This window comes from Coturnix japonica, chromosome 5 (genome assembly GCF_001577835.2).
Source record: "Coturnix japonica isolate 7356 chromosome 5, Coturnix japonica 2.1, whole genome shotgun sequence".
NCBI classification, from domain to species: domain Eukaryota; kingdom Metazoa; phylum Chordata; class Aves; order Galliformes; family Phasianidae; genus Coturnix; species Coturnix japonica.
In genome coordinates this window covers 2661801-2686787 of record NC_029520.1, presented here as the reverse complement: position 1 = coordinate 2686787, position 24987 = coordinate 2661801, and the positions used below count along the sequence as shown (strand labels likewise).

At 40.0% G+C, this 24987-nt stretch overlaps 1 protein-coding gene across 3 annotated transcripts in view; it reads right to left on the bottom strand.

Moving 5' to 3' along the window:
• The window catches only part of ANO3 (anoctamin 3), a 127583-nt gene that overhangs the window by 95001 nt on the left and 7595 nt on the right, over positions 1–24987 (bottom strand). For 2 of the 3 annotated variants that reach the window (XM_015863407.2, XM_032444967.1), the window contains exon 1: positions 8249–8375. The exons of the other annotated variant lie outside the window; for it this stretch is intronic. In XM_015863407.2, coding sequence (XP_015718893.1) covers positions 8249–8294 — 46 coding nt within the window. In that variant the 5' untranslated portion in view covers positions 8295–8375. Of the gene's footprint in view, positions 1–8248; positions 8376–24987 lie in introns of those variants that run through there. 3 annotated transcript variants of the gene reach the window in all.

Genomic DNA, 24987 nt, shown 5'->3' with positions numbered 1-24987 from the left:
TTCTTTCTGGCTGCTAATTCTCTCCCTGCCTCTGTGGAAGACCTGACAGGCTCTGAAGAGCACAGATAAATTCCTCTCTGATGCTCCTCCTAATGGCACAGTCTTCTACAGAGAGTGCTGGAAAGCTGACAGGCAAACTAGAAAAGCTTTTGTCGGAATAGTTATTTATTCCTATTTATTTCAAATCCATCCTCATCTTTCTACTTCATAATACCCCAGTTACTGAGAACGTCACAAAAAGCTCTATGAAAACCTTCCAGATACAAACATATAATTGCTGGTTAATTAAGCAATGGACTGTAATTTGCTGCTGCGTTACTTGCTGTATACAATCAATCTCATACTTATTTCACAATTTACAACATAAAATAAACTTGGAGAAGCTCCTATCCTATAGCAGAAAAAACAAAACAAACAAACAAACAAAAAAAACAACACAGGAAGCTGGCATTGATCCTAACAGCAAATTATGTACTCAATTCAGAATAATATCCTAAAAAGTAGTTTATCCGCACATCAAATTCCTAGTCACCCACTGAATTCCCATTGTAAACAGTAGGATATGTCAGACTGCCATGTGAACTGCATCCATAAAAGCTCACAATTATTTTTCAATGTTAGGTTCAAACACACTCAAGGTAGTTTCCATATCAGATGCCATGAAATACCTTCAAGCCCAAATGGCTTTCAGGAAGGGCAGCAGTCATGACAAGCACTTTCTTATGACAGCCTGGTTTCCCATTCAGTTTTTCATCTTATTTAGATACTGGATTTCTAAAACAGCCACTTCAAGGTTCTGTGTTTCTGAAAATGTGAATTATTAATAGCAATGCAGTTAAGCTCCTGTACATTATTCATTTATTCCCATTTGTGCACCTGAAAAATCTGTTCCTTTTTCACTCAAGCCTATGCTCACAACAGCACAAGCAATGCACTGGTGCTTCCTGAAAAGACAGCAGCACCTAATTATTGCAATATAAGCAAACTGCCGAGTCTTCTAGCATCCCCAGATGCTCTGCCCCTGCATCTCAGAGCATCTCCTGAAGCTCTGGGCATAGCTTTAGGAAATAATTGCCTTTCTGGCTAAGATACTCCTTGCTTTATAAAACAAACAAACAAAAAACCCACAGTTTTAGATATTTAGTGTTGGCTTGTTAAAGATTTAAGTACTGAAGTGCATTGAATTCCAATACTTTTTAGACAGCATTATGAGAATAACTCCTACAAATGACTGCACATTAGGGATCCAAGTGCTGATGGAATACTTGCCTGCATCTTGGAAAATTCAGCAATCCCTCAGGTGCTACAGTATTGAGTGGGATTTCACCTAAGCAGAATGGAAATGCCAGCCTTCCTCTACAAAAGAATCAGTCAACAATCAGCCTTCGGAGATCCTCCAAGTGTTTACTGAATGTGTGATATATCCTCAAAGTCAATTTTTAATATAAAGATTGATCTTATGTCTTTAAACATATTAACTGAATCTAGGTTTTCTGCACAAGAATACCCCCAGGAATCAGACAATTCAGAATCCAAAAATATATTTTACCATATTTCACTTTAAAGCATGATTTCAACAAAAACACATTTTATGGGAGGGTTCTGTGTTTTAATTTTACCTGAATAATCCAGCTTTTGCAGTGCATTCTGACATATGCATTTTCATGGTCAAGTGGTACCCATTTATTCTCTCATCTCGTGTATTTGGCTCTATGTAAAGTCGCATTCAGTGCTTTTCACACCCTAACAGAAGCAGATAGCCCTCAGGTTTTAAAGAATATCTGTTACTTTGTCCCCTTTCTTTTGGCAACTGACATGGAAATCAATAGCACTAAAAAACTCACATTTCAAGATGCGCTGTTAGGACCTGGTATTATTTTATATTCTTGTCTGTCTACCCACCTACCACTTCTGTCTCTCTGCATCATTACTCATCTTTCCGTATTTTCTTTTATTCACTTTTAGATGCTTTAAAACTTCCTCCCCATAAGCATTCAATACATGCATGAATTTTGTACTTAGGATTGCCTGCTTTTTCTACCATTTCATTGCTTAATTCCCTTTGCTCTTTCATTCTGATTTTTTCATACCATGAAATTCCTTTTAGAAGGACTGCACAGAAAAGGAAGGTAATGGACTGCCACACAATAGCAAGGAGATAATAAGAAAAAGGATTTGTTTTTTCTCAAAATGTGATTCACAATTTGAGAAAACTACATCATTAAAGGCATTAACTGCACTGGTTCAGTAAGTGGAAGGAAAAAGAAGGCAAACCTGGCACATATCACACCCTCTGGGTTAGTAAGGCATACTGAGGAAGTTACTCAGCAAACAAAAGAGTAGTAAGGAATAAGTAATTTCTTTTGAGCAAGAGTATCTCTACTAACTCAGACAAGTAATGACATTTCAAACACTTTGCAGCTAGAAAGCTTGCCATCATCACTACGGTTATCTGGAGCATACATGACTAGTGACTGTGATGCAATTATGAATTTTTCAGTGAAGATTTGTGAGTGCTCTACTTTCCTCTGTTGACGCATGCTCTTCAAGTCACAAGCGCTACACCAAAATCCCATAAGAACTGCAGCCCAGAAGCAAGAAAACTCATCCATCTTCTTGTTCTACGTTGTTACTAATAAAAAAGCCAAACGTCATGCAGTGGCATGTTGCTGTTCAGAAGGAGATAACCTCCATATGGGTTACTCTTCAAGCCACTCTCCCTTTCCTACACTGGAACCTAAATCAGCATGCTTCCACGGCTTCCGCCTTTTCAAGAGATCCTACCTTTAAACAGACCAAGGAGTCACAACATGAATGTTGCTTTTTCCTGATGTTTGCATATTGGACATAACCCCAAAAAATAACTAATATATTAGCTGCTTCAAAATCCCATCTATAGTATATGAGTTGAGAATGAAATGGTGACCTCAGCAGCCAGACAAATGAACAACTCCTTACTTCAGTCACACTGGCTTCAAGTCTTCCTAAGACAGATGATAACTCAAACTGAGGTAGAAGTAGAATCTCATTCTGAGCAAACAGTGATGAATTTGCACACATTGAGGTTCGAAGTTGTTAAAACATACTGCCACATGCTGTAGCTTAGTTTTGAGTTACACTCATCTTCAATAAATAATCTATCACAACATATGGCTTAGGATGTATAAAACTGAGCATACTATAAAACGAGTTTGGTGAAGGGAATGTAAGATTTGTATGCAGTGTTATGCTATGTGTGCATCACACTTTCTGAAAACTTCATGAGTGTCTAAGTCAAGACAGCACAGCCACTGTCTCTGCCATAGATAGGTCCAAGCAGAAAACCAGAGACCATCCCGTAGCTCAACAATGCGGATTTCACTTAGTTTCTGCTATTTCCCTTGTTTTTCAGTGAAAAAGAAATCACTACTTTGCTGCTACTTAGCAGGCTACAGAGCTTAGGACATGGGTCTCTGAGTGCACCTTATTGAGGCTACTGTGCAGTTTCTCATGACTGAAATCATAAAGTCCACTTAATTGTAAAATGTTGATTTAACAAATCCAGCATATTACAACATTGTTACAAATACTCCATTTAATCCACAGTCTCATTTGTTTCATATATCATCCTTTTATAGTGGATTTCAAAACCTTTGACCATGTCAAAGGCTCTGCAGAAGTCCAGGTAGATGGCATGCATCTCATTCTATATATTTGTTCAGAGAAGAAAATTACTTTAACAAGGTTTCTACAGCACTCACGCATCTGCATAATATTAGGTTAAATATCTCACAACAACACAATCCGGAATAAAAAGGCATTTTATAGGCCATTCTAAGATGTCTGACTGAAAAAGGTAAAGTGCACCCTACACTGTGTAGCTGTACCAGACAATAAGTAGAAGACAAAATACATTCTGGTGTAAACCTTATCAAAAACTGGGCCTTGTGTTTCAGTGCTCCACTAGAGCATTATAAATGGCACAGCTTGAAAACGGTATCGTTTTAAGGGAGGGTGCTAATAGCTGTGCTGCTCTCAGCTTTCAGAGTCAGGAAGAGGACAACTTTGAAATTTTCTGTAGATGCTAATTTGCTCCTTGGAATGGAAATGAAAGAGCTGAGCCATAGAAATGCTTTTCCTCACACCTATATGAAAACTTGATCTGCCTGTGCCTGAGAACAACATATAACAGTCACCATTTCTTAGGAATTTGCCAAGGACAGAATTGCATTTCTAGTGATTTTGGCAACCTCTTTGCATTACTAATTGTATTGGATCCACCAGTGCCACTGGAGTGTCAAACTTCCTTGGAGAATTATACATGAAAATCTTAATTAGAAGCCCAAGTTTCTGAATACTGAAAACTCCAGAGGAATATGTATATAAAATATGTAATCTTTACAAACCCTATTTAAAGTCACAACTTGAATGCAAATTACATTCACAAGTTATTCTATATAGAATTTGGGTCATTAAGATCTTAAAACTACTGTAAAATGTAACAACAGCAAAAGAGCTCCACTCCACTACAAAGCTCGAAGGCATTTACAGAAGTCAGTAAATGAGGCAACAAGTGCTACCATGTAGGGAGAAGGACTTCAGCTCCACAGAGATCATAGAATCATTGAGATTGGAAAGACCACCACGCTCATCAAGTCCAGCCACCAGCCCATCACTCAACCCAGCCGTCAAACCATCCAATCTGTGCTACAACTTCAAAAGGCTAACACAAGAAAGACACAAAATGGTTGTTACTGGTCCGTTTAATCTGCAGTTTGCATTCTTAAAACTCATACGCAGTGCTAAAAGCAGCTCGGTTTATGGTGTGAACATATTCTCTTTTATTTCTCTCAGCCTTATACTCTTTCATTAAAAGGCTTTGATAAAGGTATTAAAAAGAACAACAACAGGCAATAAAAGCACCCAGCAGAGCATGCAGAAAATTGCAGTCTGAGTATCAGGACTAAAGATGCAAGTATTAAATTTTAAAGCATCATTATTGCCTTGACCTACACCCAAAACGTAGGTTTGAGCTTCTGTCAGGCTAGAAACATTACAGCCCACTCACTACCAACCACCTGCCTCTTCCAAACCCCAGGCTGCCTCTCCTGCTGAAGCATATCATCTTCCAGAAAAGCTTCCTAATGAAACAGGCACTGCTTTGCACCACTCCTGTATCCATTCCAAACACCACAAATTCGACTATCAGGCCACCGTATACTTTTATGCCCTTCTTTTAAAAGAACATCATTCCATCGTGATTGAGATCAGCTACCAAATCCCAGCCAGCTGCCTTGATCTGGAATTACTCACCTATAAATTGTTCATGGAGATCATCTTTGTCTTTGGTAACGTCTCATTCTTATTTGTCCTTCCTGGATAACTGTTCATTAATCAACAGTTTTAAGCAAAACCATACATTTGTACCAGAGGATGGAGAATATTTCTGCTCTAAAGAAATGAGAAACATTTCTTCCCTTTTTCCCTCAGACGTAATTCCTAAGAGACCACAGTTTGAATCATCTTCCATAGAGATAAAGGTGCCACTTAGTATAATAAAGAAGATAATAAATAAAATGTACGTCTTTGAGAATATTACCGAAGAAAGTAATTGCAGAAAAAGCAGCTCCTGCCACAAGAGAAGTTAAAAATAGCAACCAAATACTCTACAGATGGCTCAACAGATCTAATGCACTACAGTGCAGACATGGATTAGTCTACCTCCAGGACATTGCTCTTTTTAGAGGGATACCTTTTCAGATCGGAACAAGGGAGCAACAAACTGGTGGTAAAGTAGAATGAGGTGCTTTTTTCAAGTCTCAGGGTGCCTTTTTCTAACAGTGCATTGCACTTTAGCACTGCTTTTGGAAACAAAGTGTTTCACTCCTGGTGCACAACCTGAAGGAGGAGCAAGACAAAACCACGCTGTCACGTTACAACGGTCTCCCACTGCAAACACCTCCTCACTCTATCAAGGAAAGGAAAAAAGAAAGAGAACAAACTCCACCTGGAAACAAATCCTTGGGATATAAATGTAGCTTTTCTATATGTTTCTCACTGTTGAGGACACCCCTGTGCCCAAGAGACTGGAGAACCTGGTCTGCTGCTGTTTACCAAGCCTTGGAAAGCTGCCATTGGTACAAACACTGCTGCTTGTCTTCTCAGCTGCAGAAAAGCGCTCAGACTAGGAAAACAAAATGCTTCCCAATCCATTCCATCTTGATCATAAACATTACATCTCTGAATATTACCTTACCTAGCAGCTATCTCTGTATCAAAAATAAAAGGATGAAACATCTATTTTTTCCATGAACTGTTACTTTTATTGCTTTACATCTTTCCCATTGGATTGCAAATCTACATCAAAAATAATTCCCTTCCAATTCCCCAAAAGAAATGAAGCTCAGGCTTAACACAAGCGAACCGTGCAAGGCACAGCTGCGATGGGCAGTTGGCCATTTCACCACTGTGGATTACCACTGTGTCTCTAAAATAGGGAATGTAGGGCACTGCTTTGAGAGCATCTAGAAAGCAAATCCTGCATCAACATATCAGCTACAGTAAGGTCAAAGAAAACACGCTAACTGAAATCAGGGGAATGACACAAAACACCAAATTTGAGGAAACTAAAGATCACGCCATGATGATCTGTTGCTGAAAGATCAGTGCCTGTCAACAACAGGATGCCGGATTCCCCACTTCTTTTCAATGCCCTGTGATTAGATCATAGAATTACCCAGGTTGGAAAAGACCTCAAAGATCATTAAGTCCAACCACAGCCTAACCATAGTACCCTGACTCTAACAACCCTCTGCTAAATCATATCTCTGAGCAGGACTTCTTAACTGTGATTTACGGTTGATTGTCTTTTTTTCTGCAGCCTTTTGCCCACAATTTCAAGCTGTCCTACTCCGTGCCCAGTAGCAGTAGGTTGAGAAAAAGCCAAGTCTCAACTCCCTCAGGTACATTCAGAACACAGTAGATGAGATGATCAGGAAAGCAATGCACATCCCAGTCAGCACTATGCAGGCTACAGAGCTCCCTGGGAGCAATCCTGCTCCAAGAGCATTCTTCTCAAGGCCTTATTGCTGGTTAGTCACCTTACCAGGGATTTCTGCAAGCAGAAGAAGAGAACTACCATCTCCTTCTCATTATGTCACTGGTTCAGATTGTGAGATCATTATTGAGTTTCATGAGCCCCACAGACACATCATTTCTTAAACCCTGTTATGCAGCTTGGTTTGAGGCAATTCAATAGCATCCCTGAACTTGATCATTATGAAGTTTGTTTGCAGGTACTTTCCCCCTACCCCAAAATTATAACAACAGCAGAGTGGCTCCTGAAGAGCCTTGGCAAGCACTCTAGAGCCAGCCCATCACAGAATCACAGAATGACCCGGGTTGGAAGGGACCTCAAGGATCATGTAGTTCCAACCCCCTCATCATTGCTGTGTATGTAAAGGGATGGTTTTAAATAATCATAACGTTCAAAAAGGATTTATACCACAGTTCCAAGTAACTTGATGCTTCTATAAACATCCATGATACACATGGAGGAACAAAAGGGACTTCTTTACACTGATAACTTTGCTCTTGACAAATGAGACCACTTACAAGTTGTAACAGCACCACTCATTACTGCACACGAGACAGGAGATAAATGCAAAACATCTGCAGAGAAGAACTACATTCTAACATGGGATTACCTGGATGGAATAAGTGCTTTGGAGTATTGATTTACCACTAACAAAGGAACTTGAATGAGGTAAGTCCAACAAGCAAGCCTATGGCGTATATATGACCAAGTTAGTGCAGACTGTGAAATCAGGGGAAAAAGAACTGCTAACAGCTGAAACGCGCTGGTAGCAAATGAAATCTCCATTTCGCCACGTTAGATGGAAGTATGAATAAAGCAGCAGGGAAAAACAAATTTTACTTCAAAGGTTATGTAAAAAAGTGCAAGTTGGTTGAGGAAATAGGTTGGTTTTTTCTCCCCCCAAGACGACATACAGCAACGGCTCTACAACACCTCTACACCACCTCCCACCACAGCTGCACGTCCACCTTTATACGTGTCGGGAAGCAAAGCCTGCGTGCAATAAGCACCAGCCCGCAGTCCCGCTCCCACGCCGGCAGCCTCCGCGCACGGAGCGCACCGCGAGATCCGCGCCGGAGCGGAACGGAGCGGGGCAGCAGCATGCGGGCACCGCACACCGCCCCGAACTGAGGGCACCGCGCTCAGCTCCCGAGCCCGAGGGCTGCCACCGACCTTTCTGCTGCCTGAAGGACTGGATGGAGCCCGAGTGATGGACCATCTTGGCGGTCGGCAGCCCGCCGGCTCCCAGCCCGGCGGATGCGGGGCGGTGGCAGGAGGCGGGTGCCCGGCGGTACAGCCCGCCCCAGCACGGCTCGGTCCGCCCCGCAGCCGCCGCCGTTGCCGTAGGAACGGGCGGAGCGGCAGAGGGAATGGCGGCGAGGAGGGAATAGAAGTTGCCCCTCCTCTGCAAAGTCATAGATGCCATTACACCTATACAAGTGGTTCAGCCTCTCCCTCCTTGTCGCGGCACTCTGAACTTATGCCTTGCCCTGAGCTTTACGCATCTATGACTTAAAGCACAGAGTCTGAATGAGACTGGAAACAGCTTCTCGCAGGAAAAGACATTAAATTGCACATCAGGTCCTGATAAAGCCCATTTGTGGTGCTAGTGATGTTCTAATTTCCCCTTTCTCCAGTGTTCACGCCAAGAAAATAATTCCAGATAACTGCAAGATGCAACACGATGAACTTCAACTCCCTTCTCTGCTTCCCTCTGTGTTCTGATATCAGGATGAAGAATTGGGAGTAAAACCCAGCAACTGAGAGTCACCAGGGAACAAAGAAAATATAAACATAACGCACACTATAAACACAGTCATAAATAAACATACGAAGTCTGCAAACAGCAGATATGGTTCTACACCATAGCAGCATAAGCCTTCTAAGGTTGTAGAATGATAAGGTGAGCAAGAAAGGCTAAGGTAGAAACTCAGCAGAGGAATTAAGCTTGAAGACAGAAATTGTTGTTTTTCTACTTGTACCTTTGGAATAAAGCTCTATTTCCAGCAATAGGTGATGCATATGTATGAGACTACCGGTATGGCAGCTGGGTATAAAGTCTGCAAAGAAAAGTAAAAATACCTCTACAAAGGTGGTTTAAATTAAATCCTTGATAATAACAACTGAGTAAGCTCAATAGCAAGCAAATATGATGATATCTCAATCTAGTAAACTTGTTCTTTGGCAAGAGAATAAAATCGATCCAGTTTTGATAATAGAGTGCAGATAAAAGAGAGCAGCTATGAACTGATGGCTAAGAAATTTAAGAAATGCATAAATACTTCATCTTCACACTATTTTGTGTCTGAAGCTTGAAGTAAACTCAAAACTCTGCACTCGCATTTCTCTATCATTTGGAATCCTTAGTTGTATTAAGCTAAGACTTAATACCTGCCATTGTGACACTCTATAAACCATTTTTAAAGCAGATCATAACTCTGGACATGGTGAAGAGATCAGAATCAACCAGAACTAGACTTAAACCCCCTAACTCTATAATCGCCATAAGTAAAACCACAATTCAAAAGCAAAAAGTTTAAAAGCTTGGACATCTTGAGCTTTAGGGCAGTCAGTTTTGACAGTAAGTTTATTTTATAGATAGATTTGCAGGCTCTTTTTCATGAGAGGACAGGATAGAAAACCTCTCTTGTTGCTCTCTAGTTGCACTTCATCACAGTATATGTAGCTGTACCTGGAAAAACTCCACATATCAATTCAGGCTGATGAGAAGGACCTCAAGGTTATGGGAAACACCAGCCTGAACACCAGCCAACTGTGCACTTGCATCCAAGTAAGGCAAATGTTGGGAGGAACGTGGCCAACAGATCAAAGGGTTATTAATCTTCTTTGCTTGGCACCACTCAGCTGCACATAAAATTCTATCTAGCTTTGCCCCTCCATGCCTTCTCGATTCAAGAGTGGTACTGAAAAATTGGGTAGCTGTTCTACCCAGTTTCTCCAGTGTGGTCAGAGATCTCTAATACATCAACAGTGGGAAGCTAAGGAAACCTTGCTTATTTAATTGGAAGAATAAACTAAGGAGCTCTAGCAACTACTACAACTACTTGAAAATCAGTTAAAATGATGGCAGTACAGAGCTACTCAGTGCTAAGTAATCTAGTTAACTACATATGGGGCAGACTGGACATTAAGAAAAACAATGGTTCTATATTGGTAATGAACCATAAGAAAGACCCACAAAGTGGTGTATATCTGAAGATCTCAAAATCATCTTTGACCAGACTATGTCTGACCCATATTAATAATGGCAATGGTAAAGCTTCTGAACAGGAAGATGGACTACATGACCTCCACTGGTTGTAATAAAGCATACAATAAGAAACAAATGCAGGGAAGCTGGAAGCAGGCAAGTTCAAATCAGGAGGAAGCAAATTTTGAGTTGTTATTCAATTGAAATATGAAGTTATGCAACTGTTTCTCCTATATCTGTAACAAAGGACTATACTGAATACGTGCCTATTCCACTCACCCTGGCACAACACAGGAGAGAACTGATGAGCCCAGCTCTTGCAAGGAGGATGGTTCCCTACTGTTTTAAAGCTCTGCTATACAACATTCATCTTGTTTGATATCTACAGAATGAATGTTCTGTTCTTACTGAAACCAGTAGAAACTTTCCCACAGACATGAGCATACTGAGGAGGTCCTTCCTTAAGTCTGATAAAGCTGTCAGTCACAACAAAGATGGTTGTAGAAAGCAGATTTTGGAGCTAAAGGGTGTAAAATAGATGAATTAAAAAATGGGACATTTCTGTGCAGATTTGACTTTGTGTTGCTAAGACACAAAGCCTTCAAATTTCACTGAGATTTTTAAGGTTTCCGTATTTTAAGATCTCATTTCTATGGTAATTTAAGGGGGCTTTTCTCTCTGACTAGATAGAATTCTCTTGTATCCATGAGGTTGGACCATGTTTTCTGCCTAATATAAAGCATTTGGGCCTTGATTTTGCAGCTCACTGTAATTGCGTGTTTATTTTTAAGCTCGTTCTTCACAGATTCATGTTCACATATATAAGCCTATCCTAATTTCCAAATAGACAACTTTCAGCATAATCATTTTTAAATTTTCTATGTTACATCTTTTTTCTTATGCCATATATCATTTAGCTGTCCCCACGCAAGGCAAGATGGAAACAGTTTTGCAATAGTATCCGAGTTTAGTAGCTTACCTGCATGTGAAGGAGAAGTTAAGTTTGTAGGTAAGGTTCTCTTTTCAGTATTGTGCTCACATACAGTTTTATTTCCTTATTTCCTATCGCATGACTAGACCCTTCTGTAGCTGCTTAACCCCATACTGAGTAGTATGTCCTCCTCCCAGCCCCGTAACTAGAACTACCATGTATTTTCTCTATCAACAGCATCTGAGAGAGAATTGATGCCAAACGTGTGAGCTATGCACCCACACACATATTTACCATGCATCAATCACCTCCCCATCAGTTTGGAAGAAACTTACTGTGATGGGTTATCCCATCCCACAGACTTCTGCCTTCCCTCACCACAGAAGTGCCTGCTTGGCTCTACCAAGTGAACTCCCACAGGACTCACGCCTCCTAGACGCTGATGCTATAGACAAACTATTGTACAGTAGTATGGTGCCATCTGGCCTAGCGATCCTCTGTTCTGACCTGGGAAGAACTGCACTATTACACAATGAGAAAATAAACAATAATAATACTACGGATGCTGTTTAAAAAAGGTATTATCTGAGTGTCTCTAAAGCTATAGTACTTAATGTCAGATTCAATCACAGTAATGTAGGCTTTGAAAAATAAAAGAAGGCTTTATTTTTATATTACAGCTCTATACAGTGCTTTGTTTTGTAACTATTCTAGTTAAAGTTTCATGATACATGAAACTGATAGAAAGCAGTGCAAGGTTTCCAAACATAACATAACTGAGGACCCTGAATTGCTTTTAATGAATGTGAGTTATCCACCTGGATGAAAACTGTAAACAGCAGCAACAACAAAATTTTTATATACTTCTTAATGCCACAAAGAAAAAATGTTTCAGGGTTTAAACACTACTTTGTGTATCCGTAACCTAGAAAGTCAAAGCAATGCACTAGTGCACAACACCTGAATTTAAAAGAGATAATGGGAAGCAAATGATGGGAGAGGAGCACTTTCCTTATCTGCAAGAAGCACACTGACTTAATGACACTGTCATAGGCTTCATGGGCTAGAAGAACTCAAACTGCAAACATTCTCAAGGACTAATTCTGAAAGATACCTAAATTATGCTTCATTCCCCTGTACACACAGATAGTCTATTTGTCCATAACAACATGACTTGCCCTCAGAAATTGAAGGTATTTCTATGTCTCTTATACACACCAAGCAAACTCACTATAGACAGGATAGTTGTCCATTATTTATGTCCTAGACAAATAAACATCACATGCACATACTGATAAAGAATAATATACTCTAGGATGAATGCTGGTGCTTGTGAGCTATAACCAGATGTACCTACAAAACCAGAATGCAAATCAGTCCACTATAAAACACAGGTTGTTTCTTCAGTCCAAATTTAACAGAGAAAGAAAGACAAAGCTCTTCCCAAACTTGCCTTCTCCAGTCTGGATTTCTACTAGGAATTTTTGACATCATTGTTTTCTTGGTTTTATTGGAGGTGGAGCTAGAGGAGAAATATCAGTGCCAAAGGGGTTTGGATGCAAGTCCATGAGGCTTTTGCCTTTACTTCATTAGGAAGTGGTTATGATCTTCGTTTCCAGTGACACAAATGTCAATATTAGAACAATATGCATACTTAGAGCTACTGAGAAACTGAATCCACGATCTGTTTAAATTCAATGTAAGTTTCCAGCTTTGCTTCACCCCACCAGCTGCCCTGCAGGTGTGATTTAAGAAAAAGCTAGAAGCTCTATCTACAGTATCTTTGATTGGCTACAATATATTTGATTTAAATGTAACGAAGTATTTGTCTTATAGTTAGCAGGACAAACAAGGAGCATGAACTCTGCACTTCCAGAATCTGTTTGTAAAGCACTTACATGTGAAATACATTTAACAGCTATTCAATATCCGATTCTGAACAGCATGAGAAATAGGCTAATCGCTTCCAATCAACATGAAATTGTTCATTATAGGATTGCATTCATTTCACGTAATAACATGGTTGTAAATTAAGCAAATCCAAGCCATTCAAAGTCTTTAGATACAGTCACGTTTAACTACTCCCCAGCCTTTATGCGCATCAGAAAAGCCCCTTACTAGGGTAGGATTCAGCCATTTTACCACCCATTGTTAGCTTTTGTATATGGATATCATATTTTTAATTACCTCGGGAACTGTTTCACTGGCTAAAGATTATTTTCTAATGTAGATGTGTAGCTCAGTGCAACTGAAGCCATAGATGCTGGAACCTGAGAAATAAAACAGCGACACACGGTGAGGTAATAAGTTCATTACAACGTGGACCTTTTAAGCGATGTAGGCACACTGTTAGCAGCTTTAGTTTTAAATGAATATTGCTCCATAATTTAAATCCACGTTTTCTGTGTTTCTGATGCTAATGGTCTTAGGAGCCAAGCAAAGACCAATTCAACATCAGCTGATAATTCTGCTTGGGAAAAAATCTGGCTTCAAAACTAATGGTAAATAAAGGCTGCTAAGCATAGCACAAGTGGAGCTAAAAACCATCAGTGTGGTACAGGCAGCAGAGCTCAGGGAGCAGCTGAGATTGTCACAAAGCAGAACTCTGTATGCAAACACTCCATCTCCAAGAGCAACCCATTATAATTCATCCCTGGTAACCAACACAAAAACATAGATATATTATGTACCTGGTGGATGGCAAGCTGAACATGAGCTAGCAGTGTGCCCTTGCAGCCCAGAAAGCCAACCATATCCCAGGCTGCATCAAAAGAAGTGTGACCAGAAGGGTCCTGCTCCTTTGCTTCAGTGAGAACTCACCTGGATTACTGCACCCAGACGCTGACCTCAGTACAGGAGAGGCATGGATAGGGACTGAGCAGGGCTCTGAGCCCCTGATGGAGCTGTAGGTGTCCCTGTTCATTGCAGGGGAGTTGGACTGGATGACGTTTAGGAATCCCTTTGAACTCAGAAGATTCTATGATTCTATGGTCTGATGCCTGTTGGCAGCTGACTGAGTGGCCACAACCACTGCACAAAGCAGGTTCTCAGGGGAAGCCTCAGTTCACAGCGTCTCTAAATCCTGCCCTTAATCCTGCACCTGGCCATCAAGCAACAAACAATGGCAAATGGCTAAGAAACATGAGACTTGTATTTTGTAGTTATTACTCATTAATGAATGTCATTATACAAAGTTATCTGTGACAATTTGTAGGTAGATTTGCATTGTAACAGCGACACCCACTGGCTAGTGTGTATAGCACCAGGTTATTTTCTAAAAAAAGAGGATTAACTGACTTGAATACCTGACCAGTTTTGTTTTGAATGGAGTAAATAAAATGGACTGATCCTCGTCCAAAGAAACATGAAATATTGTAAAGATTACGGTACTGCAGTACTATACATTTTACATTCAAACCTTACCTTAACATGAGAAAAGTAAAATAAATGAGAAAATAAGTAAAAGTGAATCACAGAATCATAGGGGTTAGAAGGGACCTCTAGAGATCATTGAGTCCAATCCACCTTCCAAAGCAGGTTCTCTACACCAGGTCACACATCCAGGCAAGTCTTGAATATCTCCAGAGAAGGAGACTCCACAACCCCCCTGGGCAGCTTGTTCCAGTGCTCCATCACCCTCACCGTAAAGAAGTTCTTGCACACATTCATACAGAACTTCCTATGCTCCAGTTTCTGTCCATTTCCCCTTGTCCTGTCTCTACCCACTGCTGAAAAGAGTCTGGCCTCACCACTTTGCCTCCCACACTTCAGATATTTATAGACCTGGATCAGGTCCCCTCTCAGTCATCTTTTCTCAAGGCTAAACAGACCCAGTTCACTCAGCCTTTCTTCACAGGGAAGATGCTCCAGGCCCTCCACCATCTTTGTGGTCCTCTGCTGGTCACTTTCCAAGAGATCTCTGTCTTTTTTTACTGGGGAGCCCAGAACTGGACACAGTACTCTAGGATCACCTCCCTCGACCTACTGGCCATGCTCTTTTTAATGCACCCCAGAATGCCATTGGCCTTTTTGACCACCAGGGCACACTGCTGGCTCGTGGTCAACCTGTCGTCCACCAGGTCCCTCTCTGCAGAGCTCCTCTCCAGCAGCTCATCCCCCAACCTGTACTGCTACACGCAATTATTCCTCCCTGGGTGCAAGACTCTACACTTTCTTTTGTTAAACCTCATGTGGTTTCTTACTCCCCAGATGAGGCAGTAAATGAAACTTGGCTAAATGAAAGAATATAAACTTCTTTCAGCTTTGCTGACAGCTCATGAAAGAATTAAATAGGAAAAAAAATAAAATAGAAAATGACTGTGCATAAAAGCAATATACACATATTCTCATCTTCTGAACAAAATACAGTAAACTGTCCATCCTGCCAGGAATGCACACAAATATGGACTATCCCTATTGCTACAAACTTTGTGTTTCTGGACCTCTTCCTCTGCATTTCAACATGAGGACCACCCTGGTGACGCACGGAGGAGGCAGAAAGAGCCAAGCAAAGATGGTGAAAACATAAATCAGTTAATCCTAGTGGTGACAAACCCCTCTTTAGGGGAGGGCTCACACTGGGGGAACTGTTTATATTCCAAAAGGAGCCTGTGTGCACAAAAAGGAGCAGGAGGTATGCAAGAAAAGGCTTGGAAGGCTGAACATTAACTTACATTTTTATCCTTTTGCCAGTATTGGAGAAATAGAATGAGCAAAACAACGCTGAATTATTATAAGGAGGGAGAGTGGAAGCTTGTTGATACATGCTGCAGTAGCTGTGTCTCAGTGAGGCGCTTACTGCAGTGTCACTGCTTCTGTCAGAGATGCAGATGTCAGAAGAAGCACCAGAAAAAAGAAAAATGCTCGATTTCCCAGTGAGCCTTAGATGTATTTCAGATACCGTGAGAGTTATTCCTGGCATGGCATCCTCTTTCAGCATAACCAGACTTGTGTATGAGAAATACAGTCCAAATTTACCTTGTTCAGAGGACAGCTGACAGCCCTGTCTCTTTGGCAGGGGTTAGCTCAAGCTGTGTCTGCGTGACACGATCAGTCTAGCACCTAGTGCTTGTTACACACTGGGGTGGATTTACACCTCAAAAACAGGGAACTGGTTTTGACATCACCAGTGAGACGTATTGGCAGGAGCTGTTTCACCTCAGCTGACCTCATTTAAGATATACAAAACCAGTCACTGTTTAGTTCTTTCTTCCAGCTGCAACCTTGCCATTCTAAAGAGATGCATGAACATGTCAGCAGGTATGAAACAGAAGCTGCTGAAGTCTGTCAGTATAACCGAGAATGATGAAAACAACCTGAGTTCAAGGAATTACAAAAAATAGTAACAATATTAATCTGAAAATATTCTGAACAAAAGTATGAAGAAAGCAAAATTCATTTCCTATGCATGCAAACGTTATCTTGCTAATCAGTGTTACGTCAGCCTTTTGGGTACAGAAAATCTACGATCCTAGTTTAATATCATTCTATATTTGTGCACTGTGGACCAAGGATTGTTTGGCTGAAGCTTTTTCCAGAAAAATGTGATAATATGACACTAAGCTATGAAGCCTTTTAATACGCACACCTCAGAAACCAATGACCTTTTTGTTGGCAAGCTGCACTTCACAAGTTTAGGTGGTACAAGCCACATCTATTTTTGCGGTGAAGAAGTCTTAGTGAGAGGACACTGTCTGTGGATGGCAATTCAAGGCACCCTGATGGCTGTTAGCAGGGGAGATGATTCCTGAAGAGTAATAAGTTAGGAGAAAAGTATTTTTATATCTAAGAATGGAAAGAATAGATGATCTAATGAAGATGTGGGCCCATTTTTCCTTGCAACTGTATAAAAACCAGAAGAGTCGTGAAACATGTCTTCAAATCTGTCCTACTTGTTTACAACCTCTTGATGCACCAGATAGACATCTGCGATTGATTAACCAAGCACTTGAGTTTGTATAGATGTCAACAGCGTTAGAGAGAAATGATACATAATACATCTCTTAAATGGAGAGCGGGACTGAAGTCAGACTGCAGATGAACAGCCTTATCACTCCATGGTAAAATCTCTTGTAATTTTGGGTACTGCTTTAGAGTCATTACAGAAATGAACTTTCCATCTAGAATGATATGGCACGGTGTCATAAGTTGCTTAAGGGCTTGTGAAAAGAAACACCAACTTTGTACATTTTCTAAGTCTCATTTCAAAGTCTGGTAAGATGATTAGTTAAACCTAAAGTAATTTAAACACCGCTAGCTTGGAAAACCCACCAGTTCAGTATGCAGAAGTTTAATGGAAGACATGTTATTGCTTTACCTGTATCAAAATCATTTCTATCATCTTTTTTGTCTCCCTAATAAACAGTGTTCTGTTACCCAACAGATAGCATTGTAGCATCAAAGAGAACTGCATAGAATCTTTTCCACAAGAAAACCATGCTTGGAGGTACTCAAGAAACACTCAGATGTGGTAATGAGGGACATAGTTTACTGGGAAATATTGGTGAGATGTGGACAGTTAGACTGGGTGGTCTTGGAGGTCTTTTCCATCCTTGGTGACTCTGATTCTAAGATTTACCTACACTTTCCTGTTTAAATAACACAAGCATACTATTATTCCTTACTGAATAAATTAAACTGCACACCTCTTACACATACTTTGAATAAGACAGTAAAATAGTAATCATAAATATTAATATTTAAATACAATTGGCCTTACAGAAAAAGTCCTCAGTGAACTTGGGAAAGAAATCGGTGGGATAAAGTTCCGACATATTTCTGATATAATTGTTTGCTTCCCCAATCTGCACCAGTTCTTAGAGTTTGTTACTGAGTACATTTAGGAAATGTCTCCCCCCAGAAAGATAGCATTTCAAATCCATGCAAGGAACAATATTAGAAATTAAATTAAAGAAAGCAAGAAGTTTGCTAGACCTGATGCCTTCCCATCCTCCTTAAGCAGTTTGTTTAGCTGAGGCACTCAATCAGTCCAAACTTCTGCAGTTTTTCACATCATAAGTGAACTCTAGAATGTGTTTGCTTATGGACTTTCAGTGCTGAAATACATTTACTAGCTGCAGTTAAACTCTGAAATCCCTAACAAAGTCTGCACTGAGATGCAGAAGCACACTTAATGAATGCCAGTATGGTCAAGCTAACAGCTAGAATTAAACTTGTCTGGATTTGGCCTTCAACAAGGGCTAAAAATTGTTAGCTGTGTAAAAATTGAAGAATGCCTTATCAACAAATAAAGGCATATAGCAGGACGCAGTTAAAAAGCACCTTGATTCAGCTAGTTTTGAGGCAGTGAGTAAAGAGTCTTCTATGGCCCAGTATGCTTGTAAGCCTATTGACCCAGGACTGCACCCAACTGGAGATACCCTTCCTCCTCATAGATGTTATTGTTTCAAGTAAGATGGGACAGACAGAGTCAGCCTGAATGTACTTTTACCCAGCAGCAAGAACAAACCTTTGAGCCCTCCATGAAATCAATTCCAACTTTTTTTCCTATGAACTACAGTAATAAAAATTCCTTTCCCTTAGGTGTCATCTATGTTATATTTAGCTCACAAGCTCTTCAGAGCACTACTTATTTCTCATACAAAAATGTATGAGCCTTTCCTATTATGGTGAGCGTGTAATTTTGTTTGGGCTCTCTGGGCATTAAGAGAGTGAAAAAAAATGAATATTTGCAGACCGGATAGTTCTCCCTAAGTGACTTGGGACAGATCTGACATCAGCCAAAAATAGAGTTTATTAATACGAACTGCAGATCTGTGCCTTCCTAATGCTTCCTCACCCTTCCCCCCCCCCCCCCCCCCCAACTATTTCTCAAAACAAAGCCAAATTTAACCTAATTGAAGGACTCCTTGACGATTCTTCATATCCACAGCTGTCAACATCTTTGCACCAAAATATCACAGGGAAGACATTTCACAGGCAAGTGACTGGAAGCAGGAAAAAAGGGAAAACCCATGAGAACACAGATCTGGCAGAGTGACAGGCTCAAGTTATTGAGAAAAGAAAATGAAGATTTCCTTATGATTCCCATGCTGAACCTGAGCTATGAAACTCATTTATAAATAGTCCATGAGGTCATAGAGAAAAGAAACAAAGAGGGACTGGACACATTACCAAGATACTGGGGTATCATTAAAGTCCTTTGACTTAACTCTTGGTACTAGTCAAGGTAATGTTTCTGTTTTGCTAATATAAATTCTAGTTCCATGTAAAACTATTGTGTAAGATGCCTATTTTCCATATTCTTAAATTCTTTTCTTTTTGGTACTTGACAATCAATTTATATCATACTTGTGCTATCCCAAATGGATGCATAAAAACCTGCAGTTCAGGAAGCAAATCCAGATTTACCTTCGTTAACAAAAACGAATCAGAACTTGTAGAAACAGATGAATAAGATGATATGATATTAAGTTTTAATTACCCATATTAATTTAGTTATTTACCTGTTCTAGCCTGATGTGTTAAGGAAACGTCTGATTTCACTTTAAAACTCGTGAATTCAAAGACATAGTTAGAAACCCCACTAGAGGGAGCTCTGAATTTATTTGTAGCTAGAAAGCAGGCGGATGTGGGATCTCATCCATAACACTTCAGTAGAGTTTTACCAGGTTGAATAGCTGTTTTCCTGTTTATCCTGTTACTTCACTGAGAAACCAAACAGGGAATAAGAGAAAGGAGCCCCACAGATTCACGCCAGTATTTGTGAGGTGCTGTGAAATATTAGGAAGCTTTTGCTATTTCCAATGATATGCTCTTATTTTTCTCCTAAAGAAAGATAAGCTCCCTTGCTTCATTTTTACACTGCCTCAGCCAGAAGGAATTCAGAGCAACCCTAACACAGTGTTACCGTATGACAGTACTGCCAGCGTGCCCAAGAATTCTCATAGAGACTCACGGAATCCAGGCATTTCATCCATCCTGAAGGACTTTTTTTTTATGCCATGCCCCCCTGTTAAGTCCCTGTGTTCACAAAAACTGAAGGAATCATTTAATCTGGATTCTAGTTAATTAATTCTGCCAAATGTAGCAGGAAGCAGCCTGAGACTAGAACTTCTAGTAAATCTTTTCTACCTATTAATTTTACACAGACTGTTTTAGTTACAGCATGGGTAGCAGGTAATGCAGAATATAAGATTCAGGGGAAAAAGGCAAAGAGAGCTTGAAGGTCATCTTGACACATTCACAATAACCCAGAGCTTCCCTGGTGGCAGGTGTTCAGACACTCTGCAGCTCCCTAAGCGAAAAGAGGTTTGCACGACCTCCTTGAGTGAAAACAATTGTGTTTTCATGCTAGCTCACATATTTCAACTGAGATCTTCCACTCCTATTGTTTTGTCTTTCAGATTCTACATCTCCGTATGAGTCACAGCCGGTTAACCCATATATTTATAGAAAAGGACTGCAATAAGAACCAAGTACAGACTAGTTACAAAAGACTATTTACCCTGCTATTTATGTAGAAAATTCTTAAGAACCAAAAAGATAAAAGTTGTAAATTCAATTTTGTGGTGTAGGAAAAGAAAAGAAAGCAATGTTAAATAGACAGGAATATTTTTAATACTGTGTAATGCTGCCATCCACAAGTATCTAAGAATTGCAGAGAACAATAGAGCCCACACTGCATGTACTGCAGCCTCCAAAGGCGAATCTGGGAACTCTCAAACATGTAATGATGTGCCACAGGATTCCTTCTGGAGATTACGGATGGAATGAAGAATGTGAAGGAGAGTGCCTTTGTGTCTAGAGGAGTGGTTACTCAATAAGCTGTTACCTGCATTGTCCTTTAACTTAGTGATCACAGTGGGAAGATGTTTCACCTTGATTAAAAAAAAAAATAATTAAAAAATTAAAGGATGAAAATGAAATTTAATACAGAAACATCATTTGTGAACATCAAGAGAGGCTTCAAAATCTGCCAACACTGACATCTGTCAGAACACAAGAAACTGGTGATTGGAAAAGAACGAGCTTCATGCAGTTCTGGCAACAGTAAGCCATTCCAGCTGGTCTGAGAAGCTCTTGCACCCCACCACACTGTTCCCCCTCCACCCATCCCTGCTCTGACATTTATCAGGCTCCGTGCTGGGCTGCTGCAGCATGCTAGCTACATTAGCCAAAAGAAAATGCTTATCTGCAGTTTGCAAACTGAATCAGCCCTGCAAAGATCTCAGTGCACATAAGAGCCGGTGTGAACTGCGGCTGGCAGTGAACAAAGGAAACAGGAGGAAGAGAGCAAGGGAACCACTCTGCAGCAGGGAGGTACCACTTGCTTAGGTGACATCCACATGCACATCAGCTTTGAAAGTCACTCCATTTTATAACCTTGACATCACTGTAAAATCCACATCACCCATGCGTTTAATCAGAAAACGCAAACACACCGAATCAATGCCAGAAAGAGGAATTTCATTTGCAAAGCAGAGCTATTCGTTATTTCAATGTAAATGACTTGCTAAGCTATTTGTGTGCAGTTAAACTTTTGCTTGAGTGCTCCAAGCAATGTCAGTGGCTCTCCGCTCATATTAATAGTACAAGCTAAACATTCTAACACAGAGAATTCTGCCATATCCATTCAATTGGGCTGATCCCACTTGCACAGAATGGTCATTAATTTTTGAAGCTTATAAGAACAGCACTAGTTCTCCTGCTCTAATCAAAGAAAATAGAAGTATAATAAGTAACTCTAACAATTTTTCTTGGTAGCCCCTGTAGTTTCTGTTGCTTTAATCCTTTAGTTTTGTACCACTGGCAGTTAGTGCAACACAACATTTAGTGACCTAAATGCCTGCGTGACTGCAAATCTACAGGGATGCTAAAGGGAGAATCAAGAAGCCCCAATGGCCTGGTCTAATCACTAGCCCACACAACTTCCTTTTGTAACTCAAAGCCACAAACAATGTCATATAGCTCATCAGATTTGCATAATATTACGGCTTGCATCAGAATGTACCAATTTTGACAAAATAACTCTGGTGCCACAGACTGACATTATATTTGCCTCTGAAATCTCAGCTGTATGGAAAGAAACATACTGAAATAGGCAAAAGCATTACTGAGAGAAGACTCAGCAACCATTGAAAAAACAGACTAATAAAAACCTAATTTCCAATCTTCTAACTTCCTTAGCAATTAAAATCAATGTGGTACATAAAACTGATGTAGCTACACAGAACAGAGAGAGGCCTCTAAACTTCATTTAAACATCAAGGCATAACCCAGGGGGAAAAAAACATTCCCTTTACAACATATTGGAGAACTTAATATAAATTAAAAAGTAGCCTAGGAAAACATGAACGTTAATCATGGAAAGGGGGCCTGCAGCTGTCTCTCATCTTCCTATTTCCATTCAGCTTTCAAATAGCCACATGCTGATGACCTCATGAAAGTAAGCCTGTGCTTCATAGCTCACCTGTATCAAGTGCCAAAAGAGAGTGAGCCAGGAAGTGGTCAACAGGGAAAATGAAATGCTGCCTTGTAGAGTCTACAGCTGAACAGTGAGTCCTACAGTCTCTGCAGAAGATAACAAGAGATGCAAGGGATTTCCTGTATGGAGGCTGGACTACAGTCACCTTGCACCAAATAATTGAAATTTGAATTGAAACAACAGCATATGGTAACAGAGCAGAACATGAATCCAAAGCATCACAAGTAAAAAACACAACAAGGTGAAATACATTTGAAGTCAGAATAAACACAAAGGAAAAAAGGCTTTCTACCACGTTTGTGTTCAGTAAGTGTCCCCAAGGGTTTTGGAGATATTCTGTCAATCAGACAACATAGTTCTCCTGTATCTTCATTTAAGCATTTTAAATATAAAAACACTGCAGTTTGAATCCACCACCTAAAAACCCCCAAAGGACAAGAAACTGCATTAAGTGAGGTTACAAGAGAGGGAAATACAACTGAGTGATAGATATTATTTCCAGAAAAAACTATTATTAAAGCTATGAAAACCAATCTAAATCCTTCATGCTGTGGGTGTCCCCATTCACTGGAGGGGAACTGGACTAGACAGCCTTTCAATGGCTCTTCCAACTTGAACAGTTCTGTGATTCCAATGCTTTCTGCTGTGCTTTGGATGTTTCATGTTTGAACGAAGGAAGCAGAGGGTTACCACTTATTCTGTTTAATCAATGTCTTCATTTCAACACAATTACTTAAACCATAATTTTCTCATCATAATTTGCCTAAAAAAAAGCAAAAATAAAATTCAACCGTGCAAGATTTTACAGTGCTTCTACTTCAGTTCACTCTAAATATACTTGAAATAAGTGAGCTGAGAAGCTTATAGGAAGCTGAAGTAGGGTGGCTAGTGAAAGTAAGAAAAAGTCTCTATCACTACTCAGAAGGTTTCAGATGCTGCTTGGATAATCTTAAAATAAACAACACCATTTTTAATTCTAATTATCACTGAGTGGATGAAAGGAATGCATTTCAATGTAGCAAAGCATTTGGAATGCTTTTTAGTCTGTATATCTTACATAATACTACTGGTCTTAGCATTCCTTTGTTTCCCTTCTGCAGGATTGAAAAGAAATGGGAATAATTCTAGTAATATTATCCCGAGATAATGATATTCTTAGAGGAAATACCAAGTTTAGTGACTTCATTGCTTCCAAGACCAATTAAAATCACTGAAGATCTTTTACAGGGCTTTTTGCAGCAGCAGTCTTTAAGCTCCCATAAACTTTGTTTTGTTTCCAATAAATCTGTTGAACCACAAATACCAGCGTGTTACTATGGGAGGACATGTTGTACCATTTTCTCTAAGTTTCTCTGTATCACCCCAGTTAAAGTTTCAAGGCACTTGACTTTTCACCCGAGACCACTAGAGTTCACCTAAAAGGAGATAGTACTGCTGGGTGAACACAGCAGTCATAAAGAAGTTGGGCATATCATGGGCTACTTTCCTTAAATGTCCAAAGAAATGAAGCACCCTTCTGTAAGTGAATCCCTCTCACTGTTCCACAACGTCAGTTCAGTGAGGAGAAATTCTGACAGTAGCATTCCAGTCATCTTCCATGTTACAGTTATAGTTAAGCAGAGATTAACACTAAGGCTTCATGAGATCTCTCAAAGAGCACAAACCTCCCCCAGTACTACTGAATGTACAGTCCAAGAGCACGTCTTTATAGCGTGCTACAGTTTGTTGGTTACAAAAAGAAATACCACACAGAATGAATAAATTGAGTCGGGAGAAAAATTGCGTACAGCTAATTTAAAGAAGTGGAAATAGACTAAGGCAGTCACAAAAATATTAGCTGGATATTTCTGCAAATAGAAGGATAATCACACTATTATTATTGAGCTAAAACATTCATTAGGCAACTCTGTCTTTTGAATCAAGTAATGTAACAACTAAAAATGCAGATCCACAGTGGTAAATGGAAAACATCAAGATTTGCAGAGTCAGAAATAAATACAAAGGTCACTTAGAAAGTAACGAGTTTGATTCAATTCCATGGAAACTACAACATGGTAAAGAGCACAGTAATGCTATTTGATGGAAAAAATCCTCAGCAACGAAACACCGTTTTTCAACATAGTCACCCCTAGTTATACATTTTTGCCTGCGATGGACAAAAGCCTGCATGACAAGCTTGTAAAAATCTCCACCAGTAGAGGTTACCCACCATCACCGCTGCTGAAATGTACCACCCACCACCTGACTGCACTCCCATCTACTGTCTGGCCTCCATTAACATTCAGCAAACGTTGATGAACATCAGTGGGTGGCAGCTTATTCAG